The sequence below is a fragment of the Poromitra crassiceps genome (assembly GCF_964638095.1).
Source record: "Poromitra crassiceps genome assembly, chromosome: 8".
Classification (NCBI taxonomy): Eukaryota; Metazoa; Chordata; class Actinopteri; order Beryciformes; family Melamphaidae; genus Poromitra; species Poromitra crassiceps.
In genome coordinates this window covers 8,783,392-8,796,695 of record NC_139629.1, presented here as the reverse complement: position 1 = coordinate 8,796,695, position 13,304 = coordinate 8,783,392, and the positions used below count along the sequence as shown (strand labels likewise).

The 13,304-nt window shown below is 45.1% G+C and overlaps 1 protein-coding gene across 1 annotated transcript; it reads right to left on the bottom strand.

Moving 5' to 3' along the window:
• Positions 1 to 10,717: 10,717 nt before the first annotated feature.
• On the bottom strand, positions 10,718 to 11,665 carry LOC310780459 (olfactory receptor 4B13-like; the record flags this gene model as incomplete). The annotated part of the gene is made up of 1 exon (XM_083641040.1): positions 10,718 to 11,665. One exon carries the CDS (start codon positions 11,663 to 11,665, stop codon positions 10,718 to 10,720), a length of 948 nt encoding a protein of 315 aa, XP_083497166.1.
• Between the last annotated feature and the right edge of the window lie 1,639 nt (positions 11,666 to 13,304).

The window sequence follows — 13,304 nt, the reverse complement described above, 5'->3', positions numbered from 1 at the left end:
TACTACAGTCTTGACGCATGCGGTACTGTCAATGGCGAGAAGGTAGTGTCGTTGTCTCTCCAAATGCCACACGGTTGGGCATGGGCGATTCGCCATGCGTCCGTTGTTCACCGATGCCTCTCGGGTTGCTCTGAGGGGTTCTCCCGGCAGCAAGGGCGGTTGAATTTGGTACTAGAGCAGTGCTGACCAATTTGGGGCTCGCGGGCGTGGTCTGTTTGTTTTGGCCCGCCACGGATTTGGGAAAAAAAAGACCCCCGCCAGTTTCGGCATGGAGCCGAAACTGGCTCCATGCTTCCTCCGAGACATGGGCAGTTAGCCAGCCGCTTCTTTTCACCTAACAGGGGAAGCTTCACTGGTAGGACATAGCACGTGGGAGGTTCACGCTATTCCAACCGGTGTTTTTTTAAATATATATAACCAATTGCAAATTATTACAATTACCAAACAGATAAAAAGTTGATTATTATATTGATGTTATATAAAATGTTATTTTAGATTTAGAATGTTAATTTTCTATAAAACACAATACATTTTAATGTAATTCCACAACGTTTATTGTTGGCCCTCGGCCCTCCACCCAGATTGAGTTTTGGCCCTTCATGGGAAAGAATTTGGGCCCCCCTGCACTAGAGTGAGAGCTTGAGTTCGAAACGAAGTAAAACGTTAGGGTTGTGCTACAACCCGGGTTTTACGAGTGAGAACGAGAGCTCTCTACCCAGCCTTGCTGCGTCGATGCGTCGTTGCGCAGGCGGGCTGGAAGAAGGAGTGGCCTCCTGGAATCTGGGCGGACGTGACGTCGTCACGGGGAAAGGAATGTGGGTGGTCGCCTCAGTTCCAGGGTTACCACGCCACCTGTCGGTAGGTGGTTCGGTTTTATATAAAGATAATTTTTGGAGCAAAAATAATATTCTTCCAGTGGCTGCGTGCGCAGCGAAGATGGCACTAGAGTGAGAGCTCTCGTTCTCACTCGTAAAACCCGGGTTGTAGCACAACCCTAACGTTCCAGAGCCTGGGAGCTGCCTGAGAGAAACTTGACACAGATCAACACACCATGACAGAGGGAACGCAGACATAATAAACAGATATTTCACAAAACTGTCAAATAAAAAAACAATCCAGTGGGTTATCAGTCCGGGATGCTATTGAGGGTGTTGATGGCATAAGGGACAAAATGTAAGTGCCAAATGTGTTCTGGTCATATTTGTGGTTGATTTTGTGCTGTCATATCTTTACTTGTCCATGTGGTGTCGCTGTGCCATGTTACCAGGTTTTCTACATAGGTGCTGCCTTCACCTTGGTTCACTAGGTGTTTGGCCCGGAAGGGCAAAGGGTTTTTGACCGCTTAGCAATGGCGCGACATTTGTTTGGTGTGCTTTTCTTTTCTGTTTTTGGATCACAAAATGGACCGTATTTACCTTGATGCACTGGAGCCAATAAATCCACGTTTTCACCTAAAGGACTGCTTTGCTCAATTTCCTACACAACAAATCTCGTATGTATGTAGCATCAGCTGCAGCGAGCGCGTCACCCAGGTCATCCGTGGTTAGACACCTCAGTAGCTTACAGTAGTAGACTGGGCTCCTTTAACATTAGTCAAAAACCTCGCACAAATGGAACTTTGTTTATGCTAAACGTTATTTTGATACGTTTGTGTAACGTTACGCGGGAGGATCATCAGGAGAGCTGTCGGGACAGCGCCGATAGCATCAGGCGTTGCCAGTTGCCTGGACTTTCTCGGCTAACATTAAAAGTAACTACGGAGGAGGACGTCAGCCAGCCGGAGGAGGACCAGGAGAGCTGCCAAAGGAGCTGCTTGGACTCGGCTACGGAGGAGGACGCCTGCTGCCATCCATGGGGGTAAAGACGCAGGAGCTACGGAGCTAATGCTAAGCCTAGTTGTGGAGCATCTACCAACCAAGCATCATTTTCAACGGCGCCCAACGCATTGGAGCCAGGTATGTGTAGCGCTACACTAATGGCCATTTAAATCTGTGTGCACACATGGGGGGCATAAACCCAATGCATTGGTTGCCGAAGGGATCGGCATTGTGACATTGACTTTGATTGACTGTTCGTTGCGCGGTGAACTATTGACTTGCCGACTCGTAGTGACTTGCCGACTCGTTGCCTCGTCATGGCAGACGTGAACGCGCCTATGGAAGAGGCTGTCGTGTCCGAGACTTGTGTGCAATCAGCTGGTAAACCTAGTAGTGTGACTGGCAGTGTAAAAACGCAAAGGGAAAAACGGGTCGTTAAACTCACTGCAAAAGCACTTGCTGATAAAATTGATAATTTGCAAAGGGATAGAAAATCTAAGCTAAATAAAGCAACCGCTATAAGAAAAACAATTGAAGATGCAATGTCAAATGATTATGATGATGAAGGTAAAAAACAGGTACAAAATGCTCTTATTGAATTGTTTGGTGTGTGTGAGGAGGCAAAATCCATGCATGCAAATCTGTTGGTTTTAATGCCATCTGATGAAGGTACAAATCACGAAACGTGGTTTAAAGCTAAAATGCTTTCTAATATTGGGTGTATTGCCAATGCAGAAACATGGATTTCACACAATGAAGGTGCTGCATGTGAAAATGACAATGTTCCAAAATTCACATATGCACATACTGTTCAGGATGCTGTTAATCCTCAGGACAGCATCTCCAACTATGACAGTAAACACTCAAGTCATGACAGTAAACGCTCAAGTCGTGGCAGTAAGCACTCAAGCACCACATCCTCTGCACGCATCAAAGCTGAGGCTGAAAGAGCTGCGCTGGTTGTTCGCTCTGCAGCCCTGAAGGAAAGGCAAGCCTTGGAGGAGCAGCAGCAACAGCTGAGGAGGAACATGGAGGAGCAAGAACAACAGCTGAGCAGGAAACAGGCGCAGCTTGACATGGAAGCTGACATAGCCGCCTATGATGCCAAGTTGGCAGTAATACAGGCGGCCGAATCAAGAGGTTCCTCTCGAGTGCATTCAAATGCCATGAATTCATATCTGGAAAAGGGCAAAGGGAAACCCACCATCTTGAACCCCTTGGCAAATGAATACAAGCAAGAATCAAGGAAGTCAGCTACATCAAAATGGCTGTTGGCGCCAGTTAATACGCAATCTGTGGACGTGCGGTCAAAGGACACAGGACAAGCATTTAAATCAGCTTCACCACAGCAATACCTCCCCAGTGTGCAGCAGCAGGAGAACATACTGGGGACATCACTGCACTTTCAACATCAACCAGCAATTTCACAGTTAAATGAGGAGGAAAGTCAATCACCACCACTCCCTCAAATCAGTCAAAATGCACCTGGAGACATACTGGCCATTATGAACAGGCAGAATGAAATAACGGCTGCTCTGGTGCAGCAGCAGCGGTCGTTGTCTCTTCCACCACGGGATATTCCCACCTTTGAAGGAGATCCACTGCAATACATATCGTTCATCAGGGCCTTTGAGCAAGGTGTGGAAGGAAAGGCAGGAAAGGCTGACTGTCTTTACTATTTGGAGCAGTTCACCAGAGGACAACCGCAGGAACTGGTGCGTAGCTGCCAGCACATGGAGCCTGAGCGTGGCTATGCTGTGGCGAAGGATCTTCTACATGAACATTTTGGAAATCAATACACGATTGCAGCTGCATATATGGAAAGGGCTTTGGCGTGGCAAGCAATCAAATCTGAGGATGTGAAATCACTCCAAGCCTACTCCTTGTTCTTGCGTGGCTGCTGCAATGTGATGGGGGAGCTCCAGTACATGCAGGAGCTGGACATGCCTGCAAACATGAGGGCCATCATTTCAAAGTTGCCATACAAGATGAGGGAGCAATGGCGGGGCAAGGCTCATGACATACTGGAAGCAAGCAATCACAGAGCTCATTTTATTGATCTTGTCAAATTCATGGAACGCAGAGTCAGAATTCTATCTGACCCCCTGTTTGGCGACATACAGGACCCAGGGTCTGGGTCTGCTGGAGTAAGGGCTCTCACCAGCAGTAGACCACAGCCCAGCTACAGATCACAACCCAGCTATGCCTCACAGCCCAGCTACAGATCACAGCCAAGCCACACCAGCAACAGAGTGAAGGGAAATATTGTTGCCTCCACAGTAACCTCTATGAGCTTCCCTGAGGAAATGAATGAAGCAGCATCCGATTCATCTGGATGTCTTTGCTGTGGTCACAGTCATTCATTGGAGGAGTGCAAACAGTTCAGTAAAATGATGCACAAGGACAGAATTCAACTTCTAAGGGCTAAGGGTGTTTGTTTTGCATGTTTATGTGTCGGTCACATGAGCCGGGACTGTGAGAGTCGTTCGACATGTACAGTTTGTGGTCAAACTCACCCCACTGTGCTGCACTTCAAAGGGCAAACAGCATCTCCAGAACATTTGAAGGAAACGGTACATAACCAGCCCACTTCATTCACCACATGTGGGCATACAGGGGCCGGTAAGGACCAGTGTGTTCTATCCATTCTCCCTGTAAAGGTGAAGTCTGCAAAGGGAAATATCATAAGCACCTATGCCTTTTTAGATCCTGGCAGTTCGGCCACATTCTGCTCAGAACATCTAATGCAGAAGCTGAACATAACAGGCAGACAAACCAACATTGTGTTGCGTACTATGGGGCAAGAAACAGTCAGACCAGCCTACTCTTTGGTTGGTTTGGAGGTAGCTGGGCTTGACAGCAATGACTTTTACACTCTCCCAGATGTGATCACACAGAAGAGGATGCCAGTCACTGTTCACAACATAGTGACCACAGAAGATCTGGCAAAATGGCCATACTTGGAAAAGGTGCACATCCCAACCATCAAGGCGAACGTCGACATGTTGATCGGAATCAACACTCCCAAGGTATTGGAACCTTGGGAGGTCATCAAGAGCTGCGGGAATGGCCCGTATGCCGTTAGGACGGCGTTGGGATGGGTCGTAAATGGGCCGCTGAATGGAAACAGTGGTGCTTGGAAGGCGGAGCTTCCTTCTGTCATGGCCAACAGGATCTCTGTGTGCAATCTGGGAGAAATGCTGATCAATCAATACGGTCAAGAGGAGGGGGAACAGGAAGGAACGATCAGCCTAAGCAAACAGGCGACTGAGTGTGAACACCAGAGGATGGTGAAGCTGTATGTCCAGCATGAGAAGCTCAGTCAGGCGAAGGCAGAACTCTCCCCTGAGGTGAGGGAGAGCATGGAGGCTGCCCATCAGGCCGACGAGCAGCTGGAGCGGGAGGCGGCTCTAGGTGAGGTCAGGGGCTCCAAGAGGGCGAAGTGGTGCCAGGACTACGCAGTTCTTCAGGCCAAGCCACAGTTTGAACTACTGAAATACTGCAAGGTGCGAGCCATGCTGGAGGAGGAGCTAAGTGAAACCTGCCGTGACAGGGAGGCCGTTGGCCGTGCTGTGGAGCAGCTGGTTTCCAGTCATAATGCAGTGCTGCAGGAGAAAGAGCAACATGCACGCCCCCCAGAAGGGAAAAAATGGCATCTGCAGCAGGAGGTGTTGCACCTACAGGAGGAGCAGGCTGTGCTGAAGAGGAGGTGGTGTCTCACTGAACAGCTGCAGACAAGAAAGACCAGTAACAAAGCTCTGTTTGGTGCATGGAGTATGAATTGGGCAGTGCCATACTCTAGTTTGGTGCATTGAAAACATTTGGCTCCTTTTTTCTTTTGTTTAAATTTTGTTTGAATTGTTATTGTCTTCCTGCCACTAACAATTAGGGGCCGGTGTGTAAGTGCCAAATGTGTTCTGGTCATATTTGTGGTTGATTTTGTGCTGTCATATCTTTACTTGTCCATGTGGTGTCGCTGTGCCATGTTACCAGGTTTTCTACATAGGTGCTGCCTTCACCTTGGTTCACTAGGTGTTTGGCCCGGAAGGGCAAAGGGTTTTTGACCGCTTAGCAATGGCGCGACATTTGTTTGGTGTGCTTTTCTTTTCTGTTTTTGGATCACAAAATGGACCGTATTTACCTTGATGCACTGGAGCCAATAAATCCACGTTTTCACCTAAAGGACTGCTTTGCTCAATTTCCTACACAACAAATCTCGTATGTATGTAGCATCAGCTGCAGCGAGCGCGTCACCCAGGTCATCCGTGGTTAGACACCTCAGTAGCTTACAGTAGTAGACTGGGCTCCTTTAACACAAAAGTTTCTTTGAACGTGGTACAGTATGTTTACATAGTGGGAGACGGCAGCTGTGACCACCTGTGTGGTCCTTTTAAACCTTTAAAGATGATGGTGCAATTTTTTATTGCAAATTTATGGAGGTCTTGTATGTTTGGAGTCTATTATTTTTTGTGACTTTGTGTGTGTGTGTGTGTGTGTGTGTGTGTGTGTGTGTGTATGTGTGTGTGTGTGTGTGTGTGTGTGTGTGTATGTGTGTGTGTGTGTGTGTGTGTGTGTGCGCGCGCACACACACACAAAGAAACACACACAAAGAAACATCTGTATAGCAGGATGGGCTCAACGATGCTGTGAGATAGCAGCAGGAGGAGATGCGTTTGGACATTAGAGATTAGAGTCAGCCGGATTAATAGTACCATGGGCCCCGGGGCTATTCATTTTCTAAGCGACTGTAGGTGTCGACGCCGCAAAAAAAATACGTTTTTTGGACGTTTGGTTGTTTTTTAGCCATATTTAAAGGAATATCTCATTTTAAATTAACATTCAAAGCCATGTGTAAGATGTCACAATAAGCACTTTTATTAACACAAAACAAAGTGCAAAGACTGGGTAAAACAGGCAGCTGCATAATACATGTAAATTAAAACTTAAATGGCAGGTACAGGTTTTCCTCTTCTGCTTAACTAAATACACAGCTGTGCAATAACAATAAAAATGTAAACAGAACAAAATTAACAACTGACCAAATACCAACTATCAATATTGTGCCAATATTGTAGGGATGACTAGTGCTTTCACAAAATAGAAACACTGAGATTTTTTTATAAATAATAATTATCAGTAATGTGGAAATAATAACTAAGTGGGTATAAAGGCAAATAATAGAACAGCTAGAACAGTCTGATAAGAAATTACATTGCTTTACTGTAATGCAGCCTTTAAAACCAGGAATACTAGACAACACTTATCACAGTATACAACATCTAAGACCATTTCTAGTCTCATATTATCACCATTATGCATCCAGTCCTACTTCAGCATTCAGTATGCCAGGGGTCCCCAATTACTTTTCACCAAGGGCCACATTTTGCTGAGGGCCGAGGGCTGGCGCCGGCGCGGAAAGAAATTGGGACATTCTAAACCAGATTTAGAGGAATAACTAATTATAAATGAACAGTTGTGATGTCATTAACCAGTCTTAACCACCAATATTTGATCATTTTCTCACTGGGTGGGTTAATTTAAGCATAAGTATTTAAGCATATATCAATAAGTGGCCCGGGATTTTCAAAGCTTGTGTTTAGGGGCACACAAGAACAAAAATGCACTCTTGAAGCTAATTATTAGCTATTATATAGTTAATTATTTAAATTTTTACTTCAAACTTCCTAAATGTAGAACAGTAATTTCTTAGACATGAGATTACTTTTAGCCTTTTAGTCATAAAGATTATTTAAAGATATTCCATATTCCAGACTGAAATGTTATAACAGAAGTGGAGTATTGGCCAGAATGACAGCGGGTACCTTGCACGTTGCGTTCAGGTGCACTGTAAAAAAGAAAATAATATATATATATATATATATATATATATATAACTTCTATATATATATATATATATATATATATATACCTCCGAGCCTCTGGCCCCCCTACACGGCAGGCCCCGGTAAGCCCGTGCATTAAACCGGAGCTGATTAGAGTCTGTGGATGAGAAACAGTCTCTGTTGGAAATAGAAAATAAAGAATGCATAACTGTATGTAATAGTTGTTGAGTAGGCTTAGGCTACTGTACTGTATGTATAGCCTGAATCAGCCTCAAACATTGTGAATACATCTGCAATTGTTTGTAACACTGGTGGTCCTTGAGGGAAGTTGAACATTTAGTAATGAGTCAAGTCAAGTCAAGTCAACTTTATTTATATAGCACATTTACATACAGCGGCAGCCGAACCAAAGTGCTTCACAGGCGGGGAGTAAAGTGCACAGATGTAAATAAGTAAAGTGCAAAAATACTAATTGAGAGCAACATAATACAAAGTGCATATATGATGACAATTAAAATCAAAAAGATAAAACAATAAGACAATAAAAGCAATAAAACGATAAATGCCAGGGACCTAACGATGGCTAAGTAGGGGGGAAAGCCAGGGAAAACAGGTGGGTTTTTAAGAGCGATTTAAAAACCTCCAGGGTCTGGGCAGCACGAACGTGTAGGGGGAGACTGTTCCAGAGTTTTGGGGCAGCTGCCGCAAAGGCTCTGTCCCCCCTAGTTTTTAGTTTGGTTCTGGGCACCACCAGCAGCGATAGGTCGGCCGATCTAAGAGCTCTGGAGGGGGTGTGGCGGTGCAGCAGCTCGGAAATGTAGGGAGGGGCCAGGCCATTGAGGGCTTTGAAAACGGTCAGGGATAATTTAAAATCAATGCGAAAGCGCACAGGCAGCCAGTGGAGCGAGGACAGGACTGGGGTGATGTGCTCGCGCTTTTTTGTCCTCGTAAGGAGGCGTGCAGCCGCGTTCTGAACGAGCTGTAGGCGGCGGAGCAAGGACTGATCAATCCCCACATAAAGTGCATTGCAGTAGTCAATACGTGTGGTGACGAAGGCGTGAATAACCCTCTCCAGGTTTGCCTGGGAGAGGTAGGCCTTCGTCTTAGCCAGCAGCCGAAGGTGGTAAAAGCTGTTTTTAACTACTGAGTTGATCTGCTTGTCGAATTTAAAAGCGCTATCAAATATAACCCCAAGGTTCCTAACCGAGGTGGAAAGGTTAGAACCCAGGGGGCCGAGAGCATCGACAAGGGGGGCCGGGGTGGCACTGTTAAAAATGATGACCTCGGTCTTTTTTTCGTTAAGAGTGAGAAAGTTGTTGGACATCCAAAGTTTGATTTCAGCCAGGCAGTCCAGCAGAGGCTGTAGTGCAGTTCCCCCTTGGGTGGGTTTTAGGGGAAGGTACACCTGCACATCATCAGCGAAGCAGTGGAAGGACACATTAAATTTTGCTAGGATCTGACCTAGGGGCAGCAGGTACAACAGGAAGAGGGCGGGGCCCAAGATTGATCCTTGTGGCACCCCACAGGTAAGGGGGGCCACAGCGGAGGACAGGTCTCCTAGCTGAACGGAAAAAGTCTGGTTATTTAAATACGACCGGAACCAGTCCAGGGCGACGCCCCTGATGCCCACCTGGTGCTCAAGTCGAGCTAATAGGATCGTGTGATCCACCGTATCAAAAGCGGCCGTGAGGTCAAGGAGCAGCAGGACAGAGGGGCTACCTGTATCGGCGGCTAAGATGAGGTCATTAAAAACACGGAGGAGGGCTGTTTCTGTGCTATGCCGAGGTTTAAAACCTGATTGAAATTTCTCGTGGATGTTGTGTTGCTCGAGAAATGACTGTAGTTGCAAATAGACGATGCGTTCCAGGACTTTTGAGAGAAACGGTAGTTGGGAGATGGGTCTGAAGTTTGGGAGGACAGAGGGATCAAGGTTGGGCTTTTTTATTCGGGGCTGGACCACAGCATGTTTGAAGGCAGCCGGGACACAGCCAGTGCTGAGACTAGCGTTTAGCAACAATGATATGATGGGCATGACAGAGTCAGGGGTTTCCTTGAGAAGGCGTGAGGGGAGAGCATCGGAGGGGCAGGAAGTGGGTCGCAGATGCTTGATGGCATCCGAGAGAGAGGAGGGGGAGACAGGCTCAAACTGATCAAAGACAGCAGGCAGGGGGGAGTGGGGGGGAGGAGGAGGGGGTGGGAAGGGCGAGGGGGGGAGTGGTCGGAGGGCAGAGACTTTGTTGATAAAGAAATTAAGAAAACTTTCACACAAGTCGAGTGAAGGCACAGCGGAGGGGGGGGCAGAAGGGTTAATAAGGGAGTTAAGGACTTTAAACAGAACCTGGGGTTTGTGGCAGTTGTTTGTGACAAGGTTTGAGATGTAGTCTGATTTTGCAGTTTTAACAGCGGTTTGGTAGGTGGATAGGGAATCGCGGAGAATTTGGAGGGAGACGTGCAGCCTATCCTTCCTCCATTTTCTTTCAGCACGCCTGCATACGCATCTAAGAGCGCGCGTGGTGTCACTTAGCCAAGGTGTTGGGAGTTTTTTTTTGCGTATGGATTTCAGAGGTGCGACAGTATTCAAAATATCAGTGCATGATTTATTAAACATGTCGAGGAGGTCGTCTACATTTGGGATAGTGCTCACATTTAAGGCACAGACTGGGGAGCTAGCAAAAGCATCGGAGAATTGAACAGCAGTGTCAGGGGTAACCATGCGTGAACGTTGAGTGGAGACATGAGAGGAAATAGCAGGGGAGGGAGTCATGGTAGAAAACACAATAGGAAAATGATCAGAGATACCAGCATCACAAATGTCAATTATCTTGATGGATAATCCAAGGGACAGTACGAGGTCGAGAGTATTATGGTATAATGAGTTATACCAATACAGATAAGATCAATTCATTTTAAATCTCCTGGAGAGCTTATCTTAGACAGAGTGGAGACTATGGAAATAAATTGAGAGAAACTTAACATTTCAGATTTGGGACTGGCATGCCACTTAAATAATGTGCTCACGTATTGTCTCCTTGCATAATAATAAGGTGATCTGAAAACTCAAGCCTTCCGTCTGAACCTAAACCTTTGACGTGTCATCATACACACTGTGCTTATCCTGTGGCGGACTTTAGTCAGTTTAAGTCCATAAAAGATGGGATTAAGAATAGGTGGTATCAGCAGAAAGTGTATGGACATGAAGTTCTTTAGACTCTGAGATATAAATGTTGATCCATACCTCACATACATAACATCAAAAAGCAACGCGGCCGTGACATTAAGCAAACACAGTAAATGTGGCACACAAGTTTGCATAAACTTCTTCTTGCCCTCGATAGATTTGAGACATGATCTTACCAGCTGTACATATGTACACACAATAAAGATCGCGTGCACAAAAAAGAAACCAACTACAATCAATCCTACAATATCATTTGCTTTTGTTGAACCACAGGCAAGTTTAACAATTGACCAGTTCTCACAGTAGAGTTTCTCTATGTGGGAGCCACACAATTCCAGAGTGGCCGTCAAAGATATCACCAGAATCTCACAGGCCAGAGGTGTAAAAAAGGACAAACTCACTAACATAGCAATCCTTTGTTTAGTCATGAAAGAGTGATAATCCAGTGGTCGGCATATAGCCACATATCTGTCGTAGGACATCAGAACTAGAATGGAGAAGTCCATTGAGGCAGAGTGATATATCACAAAGAATTGCACGAAGCATGCAGAATAAGATATGGCATGAATGGGAGACAGCAGATCAAAGAGGAATTTGGGGTAGAAGCCTGTAGTTCCATAAAGTGCATTGATGCACAGAGTGCACACAAAAATGTACATGGGTTGATGGAGGGTTTCATCCAAGATTATGGTTAGAACGAGAGCAATATTTACCACCAAAATTGTACAGTAGCTTAGGAAAGTGAGAAAAAATAGAGTGGCTCTGTAGTTCATTGTCCCGCTGATCCCAGACAGAGAAAAAACAACAATTTTAGATGTATTATTCATTGTACATGCAACCCACTGTAACACATTTGTCAAAAGGGTACCTGTAAAGTTGATCACATTTTTGTTTTTTCGCCGATGTATTAGTGGGTATAAACAGGTTACAGAGTTTTTAGGAGACAGCACAGCAATGCTAACAACATAACATTACATTGTTAAGTAGACAGACAGACAGACAGACAGACATAACAAAATGTTCATTGTCTGCCATCAATATGCCCAGCATTTTATATTCTCTCTGGTGGTGCATAAAATCGAGTTGGGAATTTATGTCCAATCAATGATGAGATTGTCTCTAGAGTTCTATTGCAAACTTGGAATGATGAAAGGTTATTCCTCAGAGCAACTAAGGATGATGTTGACTTGCTCCATTGTACTTTCAATGACACAACGTATACAAACAGGATCTGATGTAACCATCCTTACTGCTGGTTTTGGATGGGCACCTGCAGAAACAAAGTTTGGATTTTAGAGGAAAGTTGACTGATGACAGGTTGGAAACATTTGACTGATGAAGTTTATTTTTTTGTTTTAAGAATATTTTTATTGCAAGGCAGAGCACACTGGTACATTGGCATTGGTACATAGTCAAGCCATCATATTTTACATTTTTTACAACAACAATGATAAGATGCAGCTTATAATGTAAAATTATCTTTTCTCCCCCTTTTTTTATAACACCAACACACAAGGACGAACAAACTGAGACAAAAACAACAACAAACAAAACACACACACACACACACACACGCGCACGCACGCACGCGCACACACACACACACATACATACACTCCAATATTACAGCGTGGTGAAGGTGCTTGTAGATTTTTTTTTATATTGTAGCGAATCAGGTATTCGCCCAAGGAACCGGAGACTTATCGTTGGTACAGGCTTTTATTCTTGGCTTCACATACAGCTCCTAGCGGTAGCTTCGCTGCTAGCTATCCACACAACCAGCCAGCTCTCCCACATATACAGACTGACTCCAGCCACGAGTCAGGAAGTGGCACTAACAGCATCTAGTATGCTGCCTTCACGTAAGGTCGTAATCCCCACAGACATGTCAAACCCTGGGTCGCTACATACTCCTCACCTAACATTAGTCAACGCCCACCTTGACACCCACAACCCACACATATATCCCTGTACCAAAACACAACAACACTTTAACATTTTTCCCATCACCACATCAATTTCTATCCCCACAACATTTCAATTCCCCAACAATTCCCATTCAAATAATCCCTAGTTTGCATTCATAATGTCTAGATTACATTAGGCACTCCTTAATGTCTGGTTTACATTAGGCACTCCATAACGTCTAGTTTACATTAGGCACTCCATAATGTCTAGTTTGCATTATTTCTCTTTTTTCACCAACATTTAAATTCAACACATTTCAACTTAACTCATTGAGTGCCAGCCACTTTTGGAGAACGGCCGCTCCCAGTGCCAGAGTTTCAGAGCGTTTTCAGTGATTTCTCGAGGCCCACAGAATATTGTGTGATATGACTATGTAAACACCGAACACGCACAAAGAACGATGAGACTCTATTGTATCAGCAGCAAAAAAAAGTTTATTGATATCATTTTCCGTTCTTTAGTTATCAGCCGGAGAAGATAGGTCAAAAACAGCAAAAA